The 20,029-nt window shown below is 45.4% G+C and overlaps 1 protein-coding gene across 1 annotated transcript; it reads right to left on the bottom strand.

The window, feature by feature from the left end:
- Positions 1-5,081: 5,081 nt before the first annotated feature.
- Positions 5,082-17,482, bottom strand: HERPUD1 (homocysteine inducible ER protein with ubiquitin like domain 1). The gene is made up of 8 exons (XM_079906483.1): positions 16,743-17,482; positions 13,628-13,705; positions 13,466-13,540; positions 11,983-12,113; positions 9,745-9,867; positions 8,836-9,186; positions 7,393-7,495; positions 5,082-6,373 (listed from the first exon to the last, which is right to left on the bottom strand). Exons 1-8 carry the CDS (start codon positions 16,875-16,877, stop codon positions 6,209-6,211), a joined length of 1,161 nt encoding a protein of 386 aa, XP_079762609.1. The 5' UTR covers positions 16,878-17,482; the 3' UTR covers positions 5,082-6,208.
- Positions 17,483-20,029: the final 2,547 nt, after the last annotated feature.

Raw genomic sequence — 20,029 nt, forward strand, 5'->3', positions numbered from 1 at the left:
GGTTCACGTCCATCCAGAACCCTGGGATGACCTTATTTGGAAATAGAGTCTTTGCAGATGTAAATCCAATGGCTCAGTAGTTACTCAAAAGGAAAGGGATTATCTGCAGAGGATGGCGGGACTGTGCCCCCAAATCCTAAGGGCCTCCACTGTGATTCATCTGTAGGGACCTGTCGCAAGCTCCAGACAGCACCCCTGCCTGCCCCCGCCTCTTCAAGCACCAGGAGAGCTGCTGGATCCTGTGGCGCAAGCGGCAGAGCAGCACACACAGCAGCCTGGACCTGGTGCAAGTCTTTCTCCTGTTCTGGGCCCCACTCAAAATAGGCAGCTTTTCAGGTCACTTGGTAAATGGGTCAGAGTGACACACCCAGAGAGGTCCAATATCCAGAGAGGCCAACTAGGTGTTGTGCCTGGTTTTTTGGCTGCAGGAGGGGCCAGATGCAATAACTTATCCTTCACTGAAAAAACAGATATCTTGACACGCACCCAACCAGTGCATCGCTAGAAATTTCACTGAGATGGAAGGCCCCTGACTTTTGGTGAAATTTATTTCCGACCATCGACGATGCAAATGTCTTACCAGTATATCTATAGTTACTTCTTGTTCTCTAGATGGAATCTGCATGTATCATCGATGTTAAACCTGTGGGATATTTTGTGGAAGGGAAAGGTGATCAAGATACCTGCAGACCAAATTATAATGACATCAAGCTGGAGAGCTGATCTACCCGAGGCAGGACAGTGAAGGTGTACTGCTGGTCTGGCCAGCTGAAAGCAAACTGCTTCTGGTCCTTATGGACAGGGATGGAGGGAAATGTATTTGCCAAATCAATAGCTGCAAACCAGGAACCAGGGGATGTGTTAATTTGCTCAAGTAATGAAACCACATCTGGAAGAGCCACCACCTCCAATCATCAGTTTATGATCATCCACTGTCATCTTCCACGATCCATCTGTCTTCTGCCCAGACAGAACGGGGGTTGAATGGAGATGTGGGAGTCGCCACCCCTGCATCTCTCAAGTCCTTGATGGTGGCGCTGATCTCTGCAGTCCCTCCAGGGATGCGGTATTGCTTTTCATTTACCATTTTCCTAGTAGAGGCAGCCCTCGTGACTTCCACTTGGTTTTCCTACCATAATAGGCCTCACTCCACACGTGAGGGAACCAATGTGGGGATTCTGCCCGTTGCTAAGTACAGGCACACCCCGGAGATACCGCGGGTTTGGTCGCAGTCCACTGCAATAAAGCGAATATCTCAATAAAGTGAGTCATATGAACTTTTTTTGGTTTCCCAGTGCCTGTAAAAGTTATGTTTACACTATACCATAGTCTATTAAGTGTGGAATAACATTATGTCTAATAGAACAATGTACGTACCTTAATTTAAAAATACTGTATTGCTAAAGAATGCTAATCATCATCTGAGCCTTCAGCGAGTCATCATCTTTTTGCTGGTGGAGGATTTGAAATATTGAGAGATTCACCAAAATCTGACACAGAGACACGAAGTGAGCAAATGCTGCTGGAAGAATGGTCCTGATAGACTTGCTCAGCGCAGGGTTGCCACAAACCTTCAATCTGCAAAAAAAACACAGTTATCTGCGAAGTACAATAAAGTGAAGCACAGTAAAACAAGATGTGCCTGTGTGTCTGTTTCAACTACACATCCTGGAACTGGGGACATAACCACAAGATGGGTTCAGGGACCCACTGGACCTACTGTGAGATGGACCTGACCTCCATAAGTTTCTACTCTTTTTTTTTTTTTTAATTGAGCATTTTAAAAAAAATTTATTTTTGGCTGCCTTGGGTCTTTTTTACTGAGTGCGGGCTTTCTCTAGTTGCGGCGAGCGGGGGCTACTCTTCGTTGAGGTGCGCGTGCTTCTCATTGCGGTGGCTTCTCTTGTTGCGGAGATCGGGCTCTAGGTGGAAGGGCTTCAGTAGTTGTGGCTCGCAGGCCCTAGAGCGCAGGCTCAGTAGTTGTAGTGCACGGGGTTAGTTGCTCCGTGGCATGTGGGATCCTCCTGGACCAGGGCTTGAACCCGTGTCCCCTACATTGGCAGGCAGATTCTCAATGACTGCTCCACCAGGGAAGCCCCATAAGTTTCTACTCTTGACTGGCGGACCACAGTCACGTTTTGGGTCTCCTTGAATTAGTTTTAGTTTAGAGGCTGTGTCCAGCCATCCCCCCAAAGTCTGATTATTTCCTTTTCCCCAATGCACAGTCACCTTGATAAGAAGCTTCAGGTTCCTTTAGGGGAAGGCTGGGCAAAACAGTGTAAATTTTTTCAGTGTTGCAGGGTCCTTCCTCAAGGAGACTTGCCCCCCCTTCATTCGAGGGTTTCTGGGTCTGGAAACTGTCTCAGGTCCGGGAACTGATGGAGAAGCTGATTCCGTTTGGGTGATTCAACTGAGATTTCTGTTCACTTCTGCTTACACAGATCAAGAATTCAGTTAGCCTGCCCCCATTTCTTTCTTTCCAAGGGATACCATGATCAACTGGCCAATGCCCTAGGTCTCTGCAAGTCCAACGATTCTATTTCTTTTTAGACTCCGCTGGTACCATAATGATATCCACAGCCACCTTATCTCTGGTGATTTAAGTTCTACCACTTGGCCCCTGCCACCCAGGAATCCGATTATCCCTATTGCATTTAAGGATCCTAGTTCAGTAACTGTTGTTCCCACTGTAATTTCTGACCTACAAAGAAGAATGACCACAGAGCTCTGCAATGACGCTGGGCTCCCCTCACAAATTTATTTCTCAGTCGTGGTGAAAGGTGTGTCTCTGGACCCTCGCAGGGTGGGTGAGCAGGTCTGACATGATAAATCCACTCCGATGGACTTCCCTGGTGGTCCAGTGGGTAAGACGCCGTGCTACCAATGCAGGGGGCCTGGGTTCGATCCCTGGTGGGGGAACTAGATCCCACAGCCATGCCACAAGTAAGAATCCTCATGCTGCAACTAAAAGATCGCGTGTGTTGCAATGAAGATCCCCCGTGCCATAACTAAGAACCGGCGCAGCCGAAATAAATATTAAAAAAAAAAAATCCACTCTAACATTCCAATCTTCCTAAGATTCAGAATACCTTCCGCTACAGTTCCCTAAAGCAATCCTGGCACTTCAACTTCGTTGAGTGTAGGCCACCTGTTAGACTATGTTTCAGCCAACTAAACTATCAGTGTCCTTCCTCACGCTTCATGCTAAAACAGTAAATGCAGAATCTCTGCTTAGTGCATCCACGTTAATAAATTCAGCCTGACCCAACTCAATGCTGCTTCCACCACTAACTCACACCCATTAATATCCATTCCCACGCACCCCCCGAGATCTGTCTGTATAAATTGGAAAAATCATGCAGCTCTTTCAGTGTGTAGCAGAAAGCTGTTCACTCCTTGAGGCCTGCTGGGACTTGAGTCTGGTTATAGGTCTAGAAGCAAAGAGAGGTGGGTTGGGCATAGGTTCTGAGAAGAATCAGCGGCATCTCTCAAGGTAACTACCCCGGGGAGGCCACTACAGTTTCTTCTGACAAAGGGCTAACTTCCTTAGAAATGGGTAAAAGAGCTACTTCTGACAAAGATGACCTGTAATCTCTCCCTCTCAGTCAGACTATAGATCCGCATGGCTTCTGATCCCCTCCCTGGCCACATAAAGAATATTTATCTCCATTGTTCATTACGGATGTATGCCATCACTTCTCACCATGCATCTGTTTGCTGCTTAGAATGCCAAACAAGGTGTTGATTAATAGTAACAACTGCATTTCCCCAACCGTGGCACACCATTCAGTCATGGGCAGGTTCACAGAACAGAGGGGCCCGCAGACCACACACCCGCCTTCAAAAGTACATCAGCATATTAAAGGCCCCGGGAATCCTGCAGTGAAGAAACCCACCAACTGGAATCAACCTGGTTTCCAAATTTACTTTACCATGGGCTCATTTTCTGGAGTGTTTCTTCTACAGAACTAGGATTCAAGGAAACACACCTGGAAAATGCAAACTTAAAAAGCTACTATGGCTTGAGCTAACATTTGGAAATTTTTTGGTTTGTCCTTTTAGCTAATTGCTACTTAACAACAGAGACCCCAACCAATAATTTCCTAAGTATTAACAGTGATACGTAGTACATCCTTATGCTATATTTAGTAACTGTTGTGGAAGCACTGTTATTTCTGCCATGTCACCCACCCAACAGCGCTCTTAAGCCTTGGCTCTTGTCTGAAGGTTCTTCTCTTGTATTAGTGGGGCTTGGGACAATCTGAACCCTTGTCAGCTGTCCTCAGGAGCACCAACCATCCTGGAACTATTTTGGGCTGGTGGAATCTGGAGTTGAATTGATGCAATCTGACACCACAGGGAGAGAGGCCCCACTCCTTCAGAAACAGGAGCTGGGCACTGCCAGCTGCCTGGGGCTCCAGGCCCCTCTTCCAAAGGATGACGCCCCTTGCTCTGCAAAACGATAGGATTTTCCACCCAACAGTTTTAAAAGGCCTTCGTATCAACTCTTAATGACCACTTTCATCAATCCAGCTTCATGGCAGGAGGGAAGTCTCATCTCTGCACTCTTGCTTCTGCTGTGACCCTTCTCTCTCCAGCTCCTCAGGCTTTTTCTGTCACCTACTTCCTCACTTGTAAAACTACAAAACATCTAGTCTCAAGTCACTTCTTCCTTCAAGCAAACATTGCCTTCATAACTCATCAATAATCACTGCCTCCTGACTGACCATTCCTCTGTTCTGGAGGTCTGGTGTTATCTGAAACTCTATGCCATTTCACGCCTTACGTAATTATCTTAGTTGGCTTTTTAAAGCACGACCATACATAAAACAGCTTTGTATCTACCCAGCACCTGGCTATGAATTGTTCAGTGAATGTTTATTTGATGTCAATGTGTCCAGTCACAATTCATTCAAATGATCATGACCATGACACAAGAAGCTCATTATACTTTGCCCAAAACAACACTCCCAGGCCTTCAGCATTCTACTTACAGCATCACTCATGTTAAAAATTACACAGGGCTTCCCTGGTGGCGCAGTGGTTGAGAGTCTGCCTGCCGATGCAGGGACACGGGTTCGTGCCCCGGTCTGGGAAGATCCCACATGCCGCAGAGCGGCTGGGCCCGTGAGCCATGGCTGCTGAGCCTGCGCGTCCGGAGCCTGTGCTCCGCGACGGGAGAGGCCACAACAATGAGAGGCCCGCACACCGCCAAAAAAAAAAAAAAAAAAGTACACAGCACTTTGCTTTTCAGATTAGTCTCAAAAATAATACTTAAAAGAAGGATTAAAGTCCAAAAGTAAGCTCAGCATGACACGTGAGCAGGTGAAAGGTACTTACTGCCATTAACTTTAAATCGTGGGAATTTAACTCTGATGGGTTACAACATAAGCTAGTACTGTTTAAATCAGGAAATGGGGGGCAAACACAAGCATAATCTTAGTAAATTAAAACTTTCGTGGCCTTACCCTATCTTCTTCATCAGTACAAACAGTCCTTTAATAAAAAGAAGCACAATATTCAGGTTACTCAAAAATCAGCAACTCAGCTGTTGACCATCCAGGGATGATGGAAACGGAGTAAACTGGTAAGATGACAGGAGTCTCTGCCAGGGTCATTCATAGTAAAACTTTATTGAACAGAAAACCCAGCAAAGGTTTTCACCTCTGCAAAGCTCCTCTTGGTTTAAAGTAAAGCACGCATTTTAAAAAGCAATTATACATAAGTCTTTCCTAGAAAAGTCCTGCTAAAACATGTCTAGCAATTTCATTGATTATATAAAGTAGTACACTTAGTGTAATTTAAACATTCCAACAGGAATCAAATCGTACCAGCAGAACCGTTTCTGCATCTATGACATCTATGTACAAACACACATGCAGACACACACATCTGGAAAAGTTCCTCAGGCATAAACATGCGACACTAATGCCTTCTACTTACAATGTCTATTAAACTACAACAATATATATTAAAGCTCTTCAGAATAAAGATATGAGAAGCCTTAGGCATTTTTTGTTCATCAATTTGTATCATGGCTTCACGTCTTACTTTCTGCCTTTGCAGAATCGCAAAAGCATATCATCCTCTTTGTTGATTCTTTTACTAATTCTGTGCTGTCGCCACATCCAGGTAAGGAAATCTAGCCAGAACCAGATGATCCAGTCCACGCCTGCCAAAGCCTCTAGCAGCCAGAGAGCAAACACCATCAGTTTGCTATGGCTGGGGGACCTTCTGGAAGAAGAGAGGCAAAGAAAGTCTTGAAGACGAGCCAGGCTGTGCTCATAAATGAAGGACTGGTCTGCTCCTCATCCACTACGTCTCTGTCTGGAGGGAGGCGGTTGGGGTCTGCAATTTCAGGATCAGGGTCTTCCTACAGGTAATAAAACACAAGGAGAAAAGAGGACAGTGACAAACACCCAATAATGTCAGTAAAGGGCAGAGTGGCTCCCTGGACCCTTGCCCCATAAGCCAAGCCAGGCAGGCAGGACCCCGGGGACGACACCCCGGCTGGACGGAGCTCCTTCTCCAGCCTCCGTAGCACAACTGTGCTGGAACATTCTCATAGTTTTCGATATTCCTGGCAGCAAGTATCAGATCAAATGAAGTACTGTAACTAGATCTTCAACTATTATTAAACTAGTAATTAAGTTAGCCACTTCATTAAATGTGGGTATTTTTCTAATTCTGGCAGTGTCCCGAGTTAAAGAAAACTAAAACTAAAAAAAACGAAAACACAGGATTCTAAAAACAGATTCGAGGGTGACACTTTACATTAAAAAGAATATCCCTTAGGATTATGCATTAAACTGCCTTATAAAAATTCTATTTCTTTTTTTAAATATTTATTTATTTGGCAGTGATGGGTGTTAGTTGCAGCACGCGGGATCTTTGTTGCTGCATGCAGGATATTTTAGTTGCAGCATGTGGGATCTAGTTCCCTGACCGGGGATCGAACCCAGGCCCTCTGTACTGGCAGCACAGAGTCTTAGCCACTGGACCACCAGGGAAGTCCCTAAAAATTCTATTTCTGTATGTTATTTTCCAGGAAATCTATTCTGTGAGACAGGCTTATGTTCCTAATCCTTAATTAGAATAACTCTCCATTAGCAGTTTCCATGGTATAACATATTATTGAGAATGAACACTAAAAAGAGTTTAAAAAAAAATTACATATATATGCCAAAATGCAAATTGCCACATGACCAAAATACCTGCTGGATTTTATGACACAATGTTTTAAAAACAGCTAATGCTATAAGAATAAATTTGAAAAAAATCTTGAAATACTGAGCCTAATAAAATGGTACACCACAAGGTGTCTAAAGATTAAGGACTCGAGAGCCCGGTGTTTCACACCGAGATCGCCGGGCTCCAGCAGAAGCTCCATACCTGGAAGTTATTGTTGGGGTCCTGATTTGCAGCTTCCTGAGGACCATCATTCGGGAAGTTCTGAACTGGCCTCTGTCGAAATGGAAACCACCCGACATGATGCCTTCAAAGGAAGCATGTAAAGTCCATCTTAGTGAACATCAGAGTGACATGTACTCAAGAATTTAAGGGTCCTCTCAGTGAGATGAGGTCCCCCTTGCTCCCCTCCTCTCATCAGAGCAGAACCTGATTAGAAGCTCGCAGCCAGGCCCATCTACAGAGACATTCCACCACACCAGCTCCTAGACTTTCTCACTGGCCTGTCAGGTTCTTGACAGGCACTATGGAAACTAGGCTTTATTCATTATCATGTGCCCAGCAACATAAACAGCACCTGACACATAGTATGTGCTCAATAAATACTTCTTCGTCTGACCTAAACCTTAGACACGAAAACCTGAACAGAGGGGGAAGGGGAAATACATACACAGCTGTGACTATATGTAATAACATACTAATAAGACCTAGACTTGGTCACCTACATATATGATTCTAGAGACTATAGAATTTAAAGAATTAACTAAAAGTTGCATCTGAAAAATCCAATTAAACCCAAGTCTTGAAGAAAATATGACAAAATATAACAGTGATTAATACTGGATATGAGTACTTAATGCATTATTCTAAATATTTCTTTTTTAAGATTTTTAAAAACTAAAATAAAAATCCATTTTTCCTATAGAGGAAAAATTTCTTCTGTCAGTTTTCACCACATACAAGGACATATAGCTCTAGGCCAGGGTTTCTGAACTTTGGTACTGCTGACATACCGGGCTGGATATTTACCGTGGGGCTGTCCTGGGCACCAGAGGATGTTTAACAGCTACCAACCAGATGCCAGCAGGACCACCCCCCTCGCTGTGACAGTCAAAAATGTCTCCAAACACCACCAAACGTCTTGGGGACGGGGGTAGAGGCAGATGCGAAACTACCCTGGTTGAGAACCACTGCTCTAAGCCATGGATAAAGCCAAATGCCAGGTCTGTGACGGATCTCTGGCCCTTCAGGACTATGCCACAGCCATTGCCTGACGTTTATCCTAGAAGGCAGCTGGAGCCTGATAAAAGACAAATATGTTCTTATTCAACACAAATACTATTTTCCTTTCCATGCCTCAGTATGGCTTTTATTGTGGTTCATGAGCCTGGCAGGTAACTTAACTAGAGGAAAAGAAGAGAATGTCGTTCCTGTATTAACACAGAATTAGTTGTGTTTTTGGCAATGCGTAACCAAGCCATCAATTCTTTGCATCGAAAATCCTAGAATGACACACTATTTAAATACACCTCCTTAAATATTGACTGAGACTGCTCAAAAAAGAGGAAAATCTGCACTTGGTTTGAGTCACCACATAGTGTAATCTGTAGTAAAGGGAAAAAAGGGAAAGCGAAATCATCTGCTTACAGGTACATAACGACGGTGGCCCCCATGACCATGAGGAATCTGCTCAGGGAAGAGTAGAAGTAGAGGATACTAAGAAAAACGGAAAACGTAGCTGCTGAATAGGTCCAATCCAACCAATCTCGATTTATCTCATCATCTTCTTCCACAATAGGGCCACCCTGTGCATTCATCCGCAAATTCTGATTGGCCCCAGGATTAACCACCACTTGAGGAGCAGCGTTCTGATTGGCGGGCTGGTTTTCAGCTGGAAACTGGTTGTGGATAGGGGCTGGAGCAGGCGCAGAGACCACAGGTATCTCTTGTGCACTTGGCGAGGGGACAAAAGCCCCTGACGCAGCAGTGGCTGCTAAGCTAAAATAAAAATGACAGAGGCAAATACTGTTGAGAGCGAGGCACCATGAAGACTTGTTCTCATAAGCTCGTTTACGCAGGGATCTTTTACTATTAAGCAGGCATACACAAACTTGATTTTTCTTTAACTTAGTGAAGAACTTCTTTACTAATAGTCATATCCATAAATGTCTTTTCTACTCCTAAGAGAAGGTGCTTGGTAAATTTCATCTGGAATTAAACACCAAGGCCACCATGAAAGTATGGTGCAGTAGCAAATTAAGATTTTCATAAAATGCTAAAGATGTCACAAATTGAAAAGAAAAAAAGAGGAAATAACATATTCTAAATAAAGTCATCAAACTACGGATCAGTCAGCAAACTATGCATCAATACACAAATCAGCAGTTATCATTTATACTCTATTCCACCCACAGAAAGGACTGTGCAGATAAGTGATGAAAACACACTCATCCCACCCTTCCTAACTTTATGGGTAAGTTAGGCATTTTTGAGGGATGGGAGTTCCCTCAATTTCTGGGAGCCCTGGCCACACCCAGCACATGAGGAAAGACTCACTACTGCATGTAGTACTGCCGTGCGTATATCTGCTGGAACCAGGAGAGCTGCAGCCACCCATAGGTTGTGTAGCCTGAGAAACCAGGCCCCAGGCCTTGGAACGCCGGCTGGGCAGCTTCAGGCCTATGAAAGATTTCAAAAAATGCTCTTTTTGAGTTGGTTTAGTATGAATAAATGAAAATTAAGTTTAAATTACAATCAGGAATTCAAAACAAAGAGACAGAAGATTGAGCTTTATGACAGTTACCTGTAGATTTCTGGGTGAGGCACCTGTGTGATACAATCACAGGAAGTACTGACAAAGCCCCCCTCCCATGGCCTGGATCCCGTGGGAAGACAAGAGCCCTCTGTCCAGCACTGGGGTCTCATGATGTCATCACCATGATGTACAAACAAGCTAGACCTTTTCAGTCTAAGTGGATCCCCACCCTTATTTTAGACTTGCTGAGTCTCACTGAAGGTCTAAACCCCACTATTCATTCTTTAGGGAGCAGCTCTAAAAAGTCACACCTCTCCCAAAGTCTTTTCTGCAGGAAATACTCCTTTCCTCCCAATACCCATTTCTCCCTCACCCCTAGATCTGAACTATATGGGGAGCAGAGTTATGTGTGGCACCACCCATGCATGCTCACTGACCACTTGTGCCTGGTAAGGCCTCCGGGCTGTTATCTCACGGGATCCCCAACAACCTTGTGGGGAGGGAGCTCTCCACCCCGCCATTTTACAGAGGGGAGCCCGAGTGCAGCTCAGGGAAGACAAAGGATCTGCACGTGGTCACTGAACCTGTAAGTAGTAGGGCTGGATTTGAGACCTGTTTGACACCAAACTCATGCCTCTATCATCTAGCGCAGCCTGGGGCAGGGTGTGTGTGGGAGTCATCTCTGGTTTTGTGAACTCTACACAGTGAACTTCTTTGGCATCACTTCACAAAATTCAAACTAACAGAACTGCAGAAAGATCAGGAGTTGTTATGTGGTCATCTCTGCTGGTCAACTCCTATCCTTAAACAAACTAATATGCACCAGCTGTCCAATAAATATTTGTTGGACAAAATCAAGTTTTACTATGGTAAAATTCATAGTCAGATATGAGCCTAAATTCTCAAATCGTATAGCCAGAAAAAGGGAAACAGTTTTAAGCGTTTCTATCCAATAATGAATTCAATTATCCACTTTATATGGTAGGTATGGAACTTAAACCAAATTCCATACCCAGAGTATTTCTAAAATTGTATTCTAATACAAATAGGTCTTGGTACGATACTGTTTTTGATCATTTAAAAAAGATACAGTACATGGAAATGAGAAAATACCAAAGTGCTTTTGCTAGCTCTGATGATGATGACACTGTAGATACGCAAAATAACTAACAGGTTTTTAGAGTTATATCCTGAAGTATGTAGAAGTGAACTGACACAATGTCTGGGAATTACTTTTAAATACTTCACGAAAAAATCGGAAGCAGGAATAGATAAAGCAAGTACGGCAAAACTCTGATCATTATATGGAGATTCATTATACAGTTCCCTCTACTTTTGTGTATATTTGAAAACCTCCATTAAGAAAAAAACCAACTCTTCATACCTCAAACACCTGACTTTATCAACAATCAGATATTAAAAACTACTAGGAAATGGTGGGCAGAGGACTCGGGGAGTAACAGAGTTTCAACTTGTAGTTAATAAACTGTTTTTTCCCATAGGATCTTTCATAGTAAGGTGTTCCAAGAGCTGTGAAATCCGAACATCACGGCATTTAGTCGCTTCTGGCTTTTGCGCTAAAGGAAAGCTCTAATTGCTCCTTTTCTCCTAGCACCACCGCCACGGCACTTGGCAGAGCATTTCTCAAACAATCCCTTCACCTTTTGTCACCCACTGTTACGACAGACAAAGCACAAAGCCACTCGGCAAAGCAGCTGCACAGTGCTTACAACAGCTGCTTTTCTGCACCAGCACTAATTCCCTACCACGAGGTCAGCGCAATGTGAAGCACACCCACGTAGGAGGAGAAATGCCCAGATTTTCAGGACATGCATCTCCACTTTTTAGATGTTCCTAAAAGGCTATGTATTAAGAAAAGTTAAATACAGAAGAGATCTTTAAAGTGAAGCCCTTATAAAGCAAAATTTTGTCCATTTAAAAATTCTATGACTATATAGTATAAACAGAGCTTATTCTTAAGTTGATGCAAATAATGCACATTCATGTTGTACAACCTGCTTCTTTATTACAACACTCACCTCGAGATATTCTCCCATCCAGAGGGAGAAGGGTTCCGAACAACCTCCCTTTGCCTTAAACCGTCACTTGAGGAATCCCCAGGAGACTGTCCCTGATTAAGACCAGCGGGCTGCTCTATGGATTCAGCAACCTAGATAAGTGTAACATGAACATGAGAACAAAAGGCCTGATGCAACTGTGTGAAATCAAGCTTCAAGGATTCTTTCTCTGTGAATGGCTTATGTCCCCAACCCTGACCTCTGAACTTGACAAAATCAAACAGATGCAACGTTACATGAATATTCTAAAATTTGTTCAACACAGTATCAATACAGATACTAAAAAAAAAATCCATATTTTTCCTAGAATAGCTATGCTGTAGTTTCACTAAAATCTCCCAATGAAGTTATCATTGGTGAGAAAGCTTCCTGTTAATGCTCTATACGTCTTTTTTTTCCTATACATCTTATGGTGTTAAATTTACTAAGAAATTAAATTTGACCAATAAGATTTATAAACACAACCCAGCCAGCAACCTAAAGAATTTCTTACACTATATTCAGATGTTTCAGGATGTACAGTTGTAATGCAAATTTAGAATGTATCACATTAGAATATTAATACTGTATATATATATTTAAAATAAATTTATTTATTTTTGTTTGGCTGCATTGGGTCTTTGTTGCTGCGCGCGGGCTTTCTCTAGCTGAGGAAAGCAGGGGCTACTCTTCGTTGCAGTGTGCCGGCTTCTTATTGTCGTGGCTACTCTTGTTGCAGAGCACGGGCTCTAGATGGGAGGGCTTCAGTAGTTGTGGCACATGGGCTCAGCAGCTGTGGCTCTCGGGTTCTAAAGCGCAGGCTCAGTAGTTGTGGCGCGGGGGGGCTTAGTTGCTCCGCGGCATGTGGGATCTTCCCGGACCAGGGATTGAACCCGTGTCCCCTGCATTGGCAGGTGGATTCTTAACCACTGTGCCACCAGGGAAGTCCCTTAATACCGTATATTTGAACTAACACTGTGAAATGAAAAATGAGGGATTTTGACCATCTAACATAAGCAAGTCTTAAGAGATCACTTGATTAAGACTGCGGCCTTTTCCTATCCAAACAAATAATCACAATGAAAATTTCCAAAGGAAATATAGTCATTTTTTACTCTTTATAAAAATCAATGTTGCCTTAGAAGAAATTTATTATGTGCTAAATTCGTGACTGCCTTGCTAGTTCGGTGATCTGGATACACAGCCACTACAGATCAAATCAAATTCCAGAAAAGAGTGTACTGCAGAACTCCACTTGTCCACTACAACACTAATGGAATAGTCTACTACTATTATAGTGAACTCTCACTTGTATTGATAACAGTTTCTTATTCCTGATTCTCACTGGGGAAGAGACAAAATATTATATGATAAAAAGACTTAAGAGTTTTATCCAACTTCCTTTATTTTGACCTTGAGAGTCTGAATGACACGAACTGCTATCATCATGAAAAAGCAGACATACCTTTGCGCTGGCTTCTGGCATTTTGGAAGGACTCTTCACACTGCACACCAGATGCAAAACATGCCGGGTTTCCTGCTGAAAGTAATAAGGAGGTACTTTAGGACCTGAATTCAACCTTGTTAGTGCTCAAAAACATTCAAAAGTTAATATATTTAGTGATACCTTTGGAAGCAAGTCCCTGAGACACTGGTGATCCAACAACAGCTTCCCAGAATAAATTAACCTCTGGTCTTCTGGATGCTTGTGGAAAGAAAGAGCAGCACAGATCAGCATTTCGCCCCCTCAAGTTCCCAACATTGAAGAAACTGTTGTATACAAATAATTTAAACGTGTGTTTTTCCCAGCATCATAGGAAAACATTTTTCCGAAGGCTCCATATACAAAACTTTTACTTAGGAAGTACTTAACTTTAAACTGATCTCTAACATGCAAACAAATTTAGGACGGCAAACTACCTCCAGTCCACAAAACCTATGGCAGGCTACCTGACTTCTTAACTCCCAGGGAAATTGCTTTCTGCCACAAAAAGCACAAATCTGGGGCTCCTACAGCAACGAACTTCAAAACTCAAAGTTTGGTCTCAGAGAAAACTCAAAGTCAGCCTTCCCTAAAACCACCTAGCATTGTCCCAAGATAACATGAAGCAATTCTAAACTTAAGCCCTCAAAGAGACTTTTCCCAACATACAAATGCAGCTAAAGAGATGGTGTGTGGTAACATTCCGCACCACAACCCTATATTTACCATGCTTATTTTAAGGGGGAAAGTCTAAAATTCACTTGTCCAAGGTCACCTGCTGCTAAAGAGTCAAGATTCCAAACCCTCTACTCCATTCCAGTGATTTTAAAACCACAGTCGTGCCGCACACTTTTATACAAATCTCACTTTTAAAATCCATTTTTAATTCCCTTAAAAACTGGACTTAAGGGACTTCCCTGGTGGCACAGTGGTTCAGAAGCCGCCTGCCAATGCAGGGGACACAGGTTCAAGCCCTGGTCCAGGAAGATCCCACAAGCCGCGGAGCAACTAAGCCCGTGCGCCCCCACTACTGAGCCTGCACTCTAGAGCCTGAGAACCACAACTACTGAGCCCACGTGCCACAACTACTGAAGCCCGCGCGCCTAGAGCCCGTGCTAGGCAACAAGAGAAGCCACCGCGATGAGAAGCCCACGCACTGCAACGAAGAGTAGCCCCCGGTCGCTGCAACTAGAGAAAGCCTGCGCACAGCAACAAAGACCCAACACAGCCAAACATAAATAAATAAAATTTAAAACTGGACTTAAATAATGGCTTCAAGTGATACATACCGAAGTCAGTACACCGGAGCTCACCAGCAACTTCTCAATCTACTCTTGCCAAAATAACCAATTATGCAAGATTTGGAACAAAGCTGCTCCTGCCAAGTAGCCCATGATTATAAAGCAAAAGCTGTTTAAAACTAACAAAAAATAACCGTACCTATTTATCTGCATAAATCAGGAGGTTTTTTTTTTTGGACGCTGGGCAACTATAACAAACTGCAGAAATATACTGGATGCTGTGTTCATCATTGTTCTCACTGACTGAACTTCATATGTAAATGCTATAAACCTGGACTTGTAAATGTTATTGTATAGGTGGGGTCCTGCATTATATTAAAGAGTTTCACACTAGAAAAGGTTTGAAAACCATGGGTGCCCGTGATTTGAGGCCTGTTAAAGGCCTGAACCGACACTCTGCGTCTTTATCCAGAGGCTGATTTAAAAATATATATATTAAGCAAACAACTATTATAAAGTAAGGCTTCTCATATTAGAAAGCAAATGACGAATGTGCTCCAACCAAAATTTTTAAACACAAATATACAGACCTGAGAGACCTTTTATTTACAACTTTGGATCCTTGGACTTAATAGGAATGATGTTCCTCACCCAAGGAAGCCCTAAAGGAAAGCCCTCCTCCAAAACACCGCCTTTTACCAAATGACGCAACTAGAGGCTGCACGTGCTTCGCCAATTTGCGTACCTAATAGCCATTCTTGCAGCAGCACTGCCACCTGTTTCTTGGGAGCAGCTATGGTGAAACTGCAAATAGTGCCAAGGCGAATGCTAGAGGAATGGGAGCTTATTAAATAAATAAGCACATTTCAAAAGAACGACTCAGAAGGGAAACTCACTACCACATTCTTGACAATATGAAACAAAAACAACCTGACCCATGAGCTACAACCTGACACGTTGCAACACTTCAGATAAGAAAGAACAATTTCACAATCTTGTCCTGTCCTGATGCCCTCTCCTGTCTGATGCAGAATTACAGTTGTGGGCAGTAAAAAACACTGTTGACACTTACATAATATCAGAGTAGAAAGTAAACATAGGAAGGTCCAGCTCATAGCCTCCATCACGTGGTGGGGAGGGAGGGTGGCCCTAAGGGTGATGTTGACAGATATGTCAACCAAAACAAAGCAAGGAAGTCTCTGCAATTGAGGGACCAGAGTCTTAAAACCCAGACTCTAGGAGATTCCTTCCACCTATTTTCCTTCTAAATCATTTTCTACCGGAAAGTGCCCCGGGCTCCTCCCTGGGACTAAGCAAAGGCTGTGGAGTCCAGCTCACAGGGAGGGGAAGCGCCACGTCCTGTTCCTGGGTGTGGGGCCTTGAGTACACGCTGCCTGGGCGCTCACCAGGTTTCTCTAGCCACTGGCAAGGCCTTGGCCCCTGCCCTCACCTCTCTGCAATGAGAGGCTACATTCAGAAAACTCATTTCGCAGCACTTATGTTTCCTTATTCCTACCCATCGGATGCAATCCTAACGAGGAACACCCAGTCACTCCGACGTTTTGGGAAAATTGAGGCTTGGAGGGTGAAATGACTCACTCAAGGTCAAACGGCTGTTTCAGCGGCTTGGCTAAGGCTGGAAGCCAGATCTAGGGGACTGGGAAGGGGTCTGAAGAGGTATGGCGGGAGTGTGACAGCCGTTAGAGTTTGGGGACCTAAGGACGCGAGGTGACAGGGGAAGGCGGCCCGTCAGGAAGGCGGGACGATGGCGGCCTAGAACGAGGAAGTGACAGCCTCTGGGCCACGTCAGAGAGCGCCTACGGCGGCAGGGCAGAAAGGGGGAGACCACAGGCCTGGGAGAGGGGACCTGGGGAGCACCAGGGGAAGGCCGGCGAAGCGAGAAGTTACAGGGAAAGGGGAGGAGGACGTGGCATCCCAAGGGGGACGCGAGGAGGGCTGCGAGGATGACAGCCGGGGTTAGGGGAGTGTTGGCAGCTGGAGCCGGGGGCTCCTCTCACCGGGCGCTCGGGGTAGACGCGGCTCAGATGGGCCTTGAGGCGGCTCACGCTCCAGCTGCGGTCGACGCTCAGCTCCAAGTCGCGGTGGCGCTGGTTGGGGCTCTTCACCAGGAGCGTGACGGGCTCGGGCTCCATGTCGACGGTGCTGTGGGCTCGGCGGCGCTCCCAGATGCCAGGCAGGAAGTGCCGCCGCCGCCACAACCTCCACAAAAACGGTTCGCTTATCAGGAGCGCGCGCGCCCGTCTCGGGGACCTTTTATAGGAACCCCGCGCCCGGACTCTGCGGACAGAACCCTCTGTGGCTGCCACCCATTGGCTGGGGCGGAGAGCACTGCCCTAACGTGGCCCAATCGGCGCCCGGCTCCGTGGGCGGAAGGGCGGGCGGAGCACGTGGGAGCAGGCTGATGCAACCCGCCGCCGTGGCGTCACCCACAGGCGCGGCTGCGGCCCGGGACCCTGGGTTCGGCGGCTGTGCTGGGGTGCGCGCGGCCCACGCGGGGCCCCTCGGCCCTGAGACACTGGCTTGGTCCCCGGCTCGAGTTGCTCACGGCACTTTAGGGAGGGCAGACCCTGCCGACTCTCCGGTTTGGCAGCCTCTGCAAATTGTTTCCTCACAAAGAAGCAGCTCCGCCCTTTTGACACCAGCCCCATTTCCCCTTTCCCTTCCCCGGGTGGCCCGTGACGTCAGGCCCCCCAGGGGAGGCCTCCCCACCCCAACCCCGGCCTCAGCTCAAAGAACTGCTGGGGGAGCCCCGTTTGCGAGCCCACATGGAAGGGCGACCCGACAAGCCTTAGAAGGGCCAGGAAGAAGGGAGATTCTTCCTGGGGTTCAGGATGCAGGAATCTGAGCCAATGTTGCCCCTTCACCTGTGACCTCAGAATTGAACGTTGTACCCCTAACTGTGGGACGTCATCCTAATGAGTGGCAAGCAGGCCACAGTCCAGCTTAGGCTGGGAGACGCTCGAAAAAGGCCTCACTTTATAGGATACTAACACATACTTCCTTGAAATTGAGGCTGAGACACAGAAGGCACGTTTCTCAGTTTTCCTAAAATGTGACCACAGAGGCCTGGCTGATGTAGACACTCCCTCCCTCTGTAGGAAAAAAAAAGTCTTGAAAAACAAAACTGACATTGTGCTGGCCCGTCCTTGTTCTAATCCTGTTGGGACATCTGTTTTGCCAGGTGTGTCAGGACATTGGCAATTACATACAATGTAAACACCATGTAAATAGTTTCCAGAGTGGGGCAAATTTAAGGAGGGTAACAGGAGGAACCTGGTGTGGTTGGTGGGTGTAGTACCACAGACTGGGTGGCTTAAAGGAGAGAAATGTATTGTCTCACAGCTCTAGAGGCTGGAAGTCTGAGATTGATGCCAAAATATTGGCTCCCTGTACACCGATGCCAAAATGAGATACAGAGACAGAGTCTTGGAGGAGAAAGAAAGGGTGGCTTTGTTCTTTGTCAGGCCAAGAGGGACCACAGCAGGCCAGCACCTCAAGAACTGTCCCCCCACCCCCCGTCCCTGGGGAATAGGGAGAGGTCTCATATTCGGGGCTTGTGGTCAGGGGTATTCAATAAGGATCAAGGCGGTAATAGTCTTACATTCTTCTTTCTTCTGCTGAGTTTCTAAAGGGTGGGGGTGCTGACAAGATTAGGGTGTGTGCAGGGTCTCCTAATCTTGAGGAGCTTCTCTGGTCCCTGTAATCTTGCCTCAGGTGGCTTTGTGGCTGCTCCCCCCTTGATTAGCAACTGTTCGAATCTGCCCTTTGGAACTCAGGGAAGGTCATGGAAGCTGGAGTCTTGCCTACAAGAAATGCGGGACAAAAAGGCCTCTGTGTCCAGGAGCCCCACAGGGCCCCGCCTGGTTTCAAGATCAAGGTGTCAGGCAGGGTTGGTTCCTTCTGAGGGCTATAGGGAGAATCTGTTCCATGCTGGCAATCTTTGGCATTCCTTGGTGTGTAGCTGCATCACCCCCATCTCTGCCTTTGTGTTCATAGTGTGCTCCCCCTGTGTGCGTGCCCTCACGTCATCTTCTCTATGCATGCCTGTCTTTGTGTCCCAATTCCCGCCCCCCACTTTTTTTTATAAGGACACCAGTCATATTGGATTAGGGTTTTACCCTAATGACCTCAACTTGATCATCTGCAAAGACCCCATTTCCAAATAGTGTCACGTACACATACTGGGGGCTTAGGAATTCATCTTTTTGGAGGACACAGTTCAATCCATAACAATCAGCCGTAATATAACACAGAACATGGGTGGTTTCCTTTTCAGCAGTGTTTGTACTAAGAATGGAGGTGAAGCGCTTTGGAGATAATTGTCCCCATGCTCAGCTTTCTGTGATTGGTTTTTGTTGGCTGAGAAGGGCTCAGTCCCTTTTCATCCAGGCTGGCTTCATGGGTGTGGCACCTCTGGGGCTCTACCCTTTGTTTAATGCTCTTCTGAAAATTCTTAATAAATTTTGAACAAGAAGTCCTGCATTTTCATTTTTCACCAGGTCTCACAAATTATGTAGCTGGTCCTGTTTTTCATACATCAGTATGGAAGAAATGACTGATTATAATCTGATAGTCTTCCAACTAGCTAGAAGCTAACCAGTGGAGCCAGGCCAGATAAAACAAGCAGAAGCCTTAGAGCAGGCAGCCAGGCAGGAGATAACAGCTTCATTGGGTAATTAAGGAGGCCACATAACATGGTTTCCTGTAGCCTGCTGTGACAAGCGTCAGGTCCCCTTAAAACAGCACATCCATTTTCGCTCAGTAGTAAGAAAGTAAAGAGGTGTGTTTTTCCCTAGGGAAAAGGCAATCCAATTTCTGTGATTCCCTCTTGAGTCATCTCTCAACGAGACAGCTCCTTGGAAAGGACTTTTGTGATTCTGCCTATAGTACAGAATTGTTCCTCGTATACATGGGGGATTGGGTCCAGGACTCCCCCCCGCCACCCCCTCCCCCATAGAAAAATCCTTGGATGCGCAATCCCTTCTATAAAATGGCGTAGTATTTGCATATAACCAATGCAACATCCTCCCATATACTTTTTGTTTTTTAACTTTTTGGCCGCGCTGCATGGCATGTGCAATCCTAGTTCCCTGACCAGGGATTGAACCCACACCCCCTGCAGTGGAAGCGTGGAGTCTTTCTTAACCACTGGACTGCCAGGGAAGTCCCATTCTCCCATCTACTTTAAATCATCTCTAGATTACTTATATTACTAAATACAATGTAAATGTTATGTAAATAATTGTAAATACAATGTAAACACTATGTAAAGTTTCCAGAGTGG

Source organism: Stenella coeruleoalba, assembly GCF_951394435.1.
Source record: "Stenella coeruleoalba genome assembly, chromosome: 20".
NCBI lineage: Eukaryota > Metazoa > Chordata > Mammalia > Artiodactyla > Delphinidae > Stenella > Stenella coeruleoalba.

Excerpts from the sequence above, each read along its gene's own strand:
- HERPUD1 (XM_079906483.1), bottom strand. The coding sequence starts at position 16,877 with ATGGAGCCCGAGCCCGTCACGCTCCTGGTGAAGAGCCCCAACCAGCGC. Across the intron at positions 13,541-13,627 it reads TCAGGGACTTGCTTCCAAAG|CAGGAAACCCGGCATGTTTT; the intron begins GTATCACTAAAT and ends TATTACTTTCAG. Across the intron at positions 9,187-9,744 it reads CGGCAGTACTACATGCAGTA|CTTAGCAGCCACTGCTGCGT; the intron begins GTGAGTCTTTCC and ends TTTTTATTTTAG.